General features: G+C 34.7%; 1 protein-coding gene across 1 annotated transcript; it reads right to left on the bottom strand.

The window, feature by feature from the left end:
- Positions 1-2,540: 2,540 nt before the first annotated feature.
- LOC104107596 (uncharacterized) lies at positions 2,541-5,586 on the bottom strand. The gene is made up of 3 exons (XM_009616445.4): positions 5,157-5,586; positions 4,427-4,567; positions 2,541-2,881 (listed from the first exon to the last, which is right to left on the bottom strand). Exons 1-3 carry the CDS (start codon positions 5,346-5,348, stop codon positions 2,738-2,740), a joined length of 477 nt encoding a protein of 158 aa, XP_009614740.1. The 5' UTR covers positions 5,349-5,586; the 3' UTR covers positions 2,541-2,737.
- Between the last annotated feature and the right edge of the window lie 630 nt (positions 5,587-6,216).

The raw sequence follows: 6,216 nt of genomic DNA, 5'->3' as shown, positions 1-6,216 counted from the left end.
TTTTTCGAAAAATTTCTATGTGAAAATTGAAGAAAATGTGAATTTTAGCCTTAAAAATGATTTGAATTGATTACGGTCAACCGATTATGTAAACGGACCCGGATCAGTATTTTGACGGTCCTAGTGAGTCCGTATCGTGATTTGGGACTTGGGCATAAGCGCGAAATTGAATTCGGAAGTCCCTAACTTGATTTGACGTGATTTGTTGAAAACTAATAATTTGAAGGTATAAAGAATTCCTGAGTTTGACCGTAGGTTGACTTTGTTGCTACCGGATTCGAATTTCGGTTTCGAAACTTGGAATAGGTTCATTTCACTATTTATGACTTGTCTGCAAAATTTGGTGCAAAATGGAGCTGATTTGACATGATTCGGATGTCCGGTTGTAAATTTGAAAGTTCTCAAGTTTCTTTGAAAACCTTCATACATTTTGATATCCGATTCGTGGTTATAGGTATTATTTTGGTATTTTGATCGCGCGAGCGAATTCGTATGATATTTTTAGACTTATGTGTATGTTTGGTTTAGAACCCGAGGGGCTCGGATGAGTTTCGGACGTATAGCGGAGTGTTTAATAGAGTTAGAATTCTGTTGGTTTTTTTGCACAGAGGTCTCAGGTCTCACAATTGCGATCATAGGATGAAGGGCCGGACCACAAGGGTCTATTATAGGAAAAAAAATTCAAATACTGGTCCATCTTATCGAAAGGAATGCTATAACACTAGATGTACAAATTTTTAATGCATTTGTATTTTACTCTAGCAAACCGCAGCCTCTTCCCCTCAAAGCATACTTTATTTCTTTCTAGCCATAAAGTCCGTGGATGTGACTTGGTGTTGAGGATTTATTGGATTGATCTATATTCCATCTATAGTGCTGCATACCCCCATAATGACCCTTTTTTCTTAAAGAGGGCAAATTCATCACACCAATAAGGTAGAATTAGCTACAGCTGACCCGGAAAAATCTGCTAAAAGTGTTGTAGAAGTGCTTCGTGGTTGTAAATAATAGAAAAGTCGTTGATTGTTTCAATGAAGCATTAGTATTATTTTATATTTGGACTGGTTGCCTGAATTTGTAAGAGAGGAACCTAATCAACTAGTTTGTTAATGTCATGGGTATACAGTTCATAGCTTTTGTTATTCGCACGGCTTGTGAATATGGAACTAATCTATCTTCCTCTTTAGGCGTTTCAAGTCTTTCTTCAGAAATTTCCTCTAATTAGTCTTTCTTTCCATGTTAACTCTGTCTGAAGTACAACATGATCATACTAAAAGGTGCATATGAATATTTTCACAAAATTCATGAACCAATAATGAAATCCTTGAATAATAGAAAGAATGAGGAGGGCTTACATCTGCCTACGCACTTGAAAGAAATGAAATCGACATATCCACTGTCACTGATACATTCATCGGGAGACCCTCCACATAGATTACAGCACCCCCGATGCTAGTTTCCCTTCTTTATCCTGTAATTTTACAATCAAAAGAACTTCAATTTCCAAGTAACAATGCATTAAAAAGAAAGAAGAAAATGGTCAATTTAATTTCAGAACCCTTCATCTGCATAGAATAGGAGAACGCAAAATATATGCATACATCACAAACAGATAATAATAAAATACTTACTCCATCTCAATTTATATGATACTCTTTCTAACAAGATAGTGTCCCAGCCAGCTTCCACTCAATTTATATAATACTCTTACTATTTTCGAACATATTAAGATATTTGACACATTTATACATGTAACAATTATCAAGACATTCAAGAATTCAAATTTTAAATTTTGACATAATGCTTGTTTATCAAACTAACTTTTCCATTTTTGCTTTAATCTTCAAATCAACTAGTACTACTTTACTACTCTCTTCTACAATTTCTTGTGATAAGTAACATATATTCCTATGCAATTATCACAGCATTCAATATTAGATGAGTTGACCCTTCCAACCCCATGATGGGCAAAAACTTTTCGCGTGTACATAACAAAACATGAATGTCAAATATGTATGTTTATACAAACACATTTACCACTTAATAAGGACAAGTAATATCTTTCTCATTTTAATTTGCAACTTTTTATTTGTTTGTTGCAAAGACCGAGTGATTGTAACTAAGCAAGCATTTCTCAGACTTACTCTTTCAGCTTGCATAACTGGTACTCGAATAAACTATATGGTTTGTATTTATTATTATGTTATCTGTGATCTGCTGAGGTATATAAGATTGGCTTTATCTGATAACATATGGCGAAATAACCTTGATTCTATGGTATGCCTAGAACAAATGGAAATATTTTTCTCAAGTCATCCATTTCAAGTAACTGATTTTTATCTGCTGGAGGTAGTAAACATTCATCATTTTTTTCACAGGTTAAAAGGTACTCCTTGGTTTTCCTGTTACTTGTATCTGTTGTGTAGGTTTTGCATATAGTCCTACGAAGAAGTTGTATTATGCCTCAATCACAAACTTGTCTTTGAATGCACCCATTATCAACGTAGGTGTAACAAATGTAATGGCTACTCGACACCAAATGAAAATCTTGTATCCATCTCCACTAACAAGCAAATATTTACATCGCACTTATTCCTCACAGGCATAATGCTGCTCAATACAGCAACAAAAAAACTATGTACTACCATTTACTGATCAAAGAAGAAAACATATGGACCAGGTAGTAGAAACTGAACCGCATCTTCATAGAGGCATCTTGGTCCAGAAAAATACTTCATCACATTTTACTAGCATGTTTACCAAATAGTGAATGCCGCCCCTCAGCAATGAGCTCCCCAGTAGCTTTATTTTTCACAAGTACACTTGTTCCAGAATAACCTCCTTTCTGACCTAAGACTCGACCAATGATCTCCAATTCATCCTGCAAATATCCCACCCAAAGAAACACATAACAAAGTCCCAAATCCATTAGTAGAGGTAGAATGCACATTAAGAAAGACTAAAAGCAGAAATGAATTTCCAAATGAAAGATGGTAGTGATCAAAGTTACCACATTGAGTTGGTTCAAAGCGTATCGGAAGTCTAGTAGCTTAATTTATGGTGTTAGCTTATCACAAAGGACTGAAAAAAATCAACTCAAACTGGGTGGATAAGCAGCAATAAGTGAAGTGCCTCAGTACCTACTAAACTGATTGGAGACTCATACTGGAGAGGCAGGTAACTAAGTATGATTTAAAATTACCCTGTTTCTTTTAAATATAAACTCCACTCCCCAAAGTTGAGTGGAGTATTTACTAACACAGGAAAACAGTTTTAGAAAGAAAAAGGGAGGTGGAGGGGGCTTGCTGCATTGTGCTCTTCTGCAATCCAACAACAAAAATGGACCTGTTTTGATGCTTGAAATACAAAACATAAAGTTAATATAGAGAGGATATTCCTACTCTTTCCCATAGAAAAACAAGGCATAAAAGCAAATAAAATCCATATACGGGCAATGGTGAAAAGCATTAGCTAGGGAACAGTCACATAAAAATGATCTATTACTCGATTCAGGCATTATCTAGGAGCAACAACTTGAGTAACTTAGAGCCTACGTCATGAGCCATTGCCAATCGCTTAACCCTAAGTGTAGTGGAAAGGGGGTGGTTCTATCCCCTATATTCCCTTGCAGAAACCATCTCAAAACATTCCTCATACCAATATACCGATACCACCACGCATCTCACATCCACTCTTTCATGTGCCTATAGTGCAGTCAAATTCTTACCATCACTTCTATTAACTCGCAATGCCTCCATTCCCTCTATTCATCCAAATTCAGACTTGTTCTTACTTAACTACCCAAACAAAGCTTAAAGTGTCTAAGTTTTATGGCACCAACTTAGGATGCAGATTAACAGATGTGACCGTTCCCTTGGAATCTATACCTGTACCTGATTGCTAAAAAGTTGATTGTGTTGTGAAATGGATCAGATTCTTCCCATCCTTAATTAGAGCTCTCAAGTTTAAATGTTGAGAATGTGAAACTCCAGGTATGAAGTGTTTTTTCCTTTAGAGAACATTAAACATGTCAAATCACTTAAGGGTTTGAATACCGAATACAAAAAAAAACAAGCAAAAAGACCCAGCTCAAGAACTATTAGTAGTTTCAACCTTCAGGAATGAAGGTTAGGGAATGAATTGTGAATGTTCGAAGAGTCGTTGGTTGTTTAAATGAAGTATTATTATCTATATTTGCGCCAGTTTCCTGAAGTTGAAAGAGAGGACCCTGATCAGCTAGTTTATTAGCAACCATAATAACTATATAGCTGACGGATTTTGTTATTCAGCACTATATTCGCATGACTTGCGCATGATGAACGCAGAACCAGTCTATCTTCCTCTGTAGCATTTAATTTCTTCCTTCACAAAATTCATGAACCAATAACGAAATCCCTGAACGATAGGAAGAATGAGGAGGGCTTACATCGGCCTTCGCACTTGAAAGAAATGAAATTGACATGTCCACAGATACATTCATTGGGAGACCCTCCACAAAGACTACAGCACCCCCGACTTCGTCAACTAGATTCGCGATGGCGCCTGATGCTAGTTTCCCTTCTCTATCCTACAAATTTACATAAAAAAGAAACTTCAATTTCCAAGCAACAATGCAGTTAAAAAAGAAGGAAAAAGTCAATTTAATTTCAAAACCCTTCATCTGCATACAGTTGCATCACAAACAGATAATGAAACACGTACTCCTTCACAATTTATATGATATTTGTTTTTCTTCGTCGGGATAAGGATGATGTCTGAATCAACTTGTGCTCAATCTACATGATACTCTTACCATTTTCGTATGTGCTAAAATGTTTGCCACTATTATATCTAAACAATTATCACAAAAGTCAAGAAGTGGAATTCATTAAATTATTCAAATTCTAAAACTTTTATATAGTGCTTCCTTATCAACTAACTTTTCAATAATTCCTTAAATCTTCAAACCAGCTATAGCTTGAATACTTTCTTCAACCTTTTCTTTCCATAATATACATTTCTATAAAATCATCACAACATTCAAGAATTCTGATTTATTATACTAATCAAAATTTAAACTTTGAAAATGGGAAGCACATAGTCAAAATTTAAACTTTGAAAATGGGAAGCACATAACACGGACTGACGAAAAAAGGGTAAATTGGGGAATGTCATACAGTGAGACGAGGAGGAACTTTGAAGGTGCAAAAAACTTGACCCGGTTCAACTCGGTTAACCCGGATGCCTCTGAGCGCATAATACTCATAGAAGCTACAGTCTGTGCCGACCCGGTGAGGATGAAATGAAAGAGACGAAACCCGGTCCCATTCTCCCTGGGTTGGTTCAAGATAAGCTTTTGCTTTATCCATTTGCTTCGTCTTCTCGGTCTGGTTGTAGAATCTTGGCGTTTCCCTCAATTTTATAAGCCTGATTGTTCTTAAGTTTTTGGTTAATTATGTCTGCAACGAATTGATGTATCTTCCTATAAAAATGCAGAAATGAATGTGAAATGTTGATTAAGAAGAGAAATTTGGGTAACGAGTAATGACTATAGGGATTGGACGAAAACCTCTCTCTTGGGTTAGCGGGTTTAACGTGAAGTAAACGGATGAACAAGTAAATATATACATACTCCGTTATTTTGGCGAAACTATTTTTCTTTGATGATTCCAATGGAATCAAATGACTTAGAGCCCGTTTGAACATAATATATATATTTTTTTTTAAAATAAATTTTTTTTTTTAAAATCAGCGTTTGTTCATAAAAATTTTAATTTTCACTTGAAAATACATTTTAGAAATTTTTGAAAAGCTATTTTTCAAAATTTTCACTCAAATCACTCACAAAACTTCAAAAACAACCCAAAATTATATTCATGTACAAACACAACTCTAAATTTTAAATACCATTTTCACTTGAAAAATATTTCCCCCCTATTTTGAAATTTTACAATTCTTATATCCAAACGCCCACTTATTGTACTATTTTTAATTATGTTTTTTAAGTATATTAATTTTAGAGTATTTCAAAAAATTTAAGACTTTATGTGCATATTCAGATAAAAATTAAGTAAATTAATCAAATCCTATTCCAAACCTCGTGACGTAAAACATATTAAAGAAAATATGAGCTGGATTATATTTTTTTAAAAGGCATCAAACATATTGCTCTCTTGGTCGAAAAGTGACATTTGTCTAAACTATTCTTTTTCAAGCAATATTTTTACATAGTTTTAA

The sequence above is a fragment of the Nicotiana tomentosiformis genome, chromosome 6 (genome assembly GCF_000390325.3).
Source record: "Nicotiana tomentosiformis chromosome 6, ASM39032v3, whole genome shotgun sequence".
In the NCBI taxonomy this organism is placed as follows: Eukaryota; Viridiplantae; Streptophyta; class Magnoliopsida; order Solanales; family Solanaceae; genus Nicotiana; species Nicotiana tomentosiformis.
Note: the sequence above shows the minus strand (reverse complement) of the source record. Positions and strands in the feature narration are given on the sequence as shown.

Bases quoted from the DNA above. Each gene is read 5' to 3' on its own strand.
- LOC104107596 (XM_009616445.4), bottom strand. From the start codon at position 5,348: ATGGATAAAGCAAAAGCTTATCTTGAACCAACCCAGGGAGAATGGGAC. The intron at 4,568-5,156 runs GTATGACATTCC...GTAAATTTGTAG, and splicing joins AAGTTCCTCCTCGTCTCACT to GATAGAGAAGGGAAACTAGC. The intron at 2,882-4,426 runs GTAAGCCCTCCT...GGATATTTGCAG, and splicing joins TTTCAAGTGCGAAGGCCGAT to GATGAATTGGAGATCATTGG.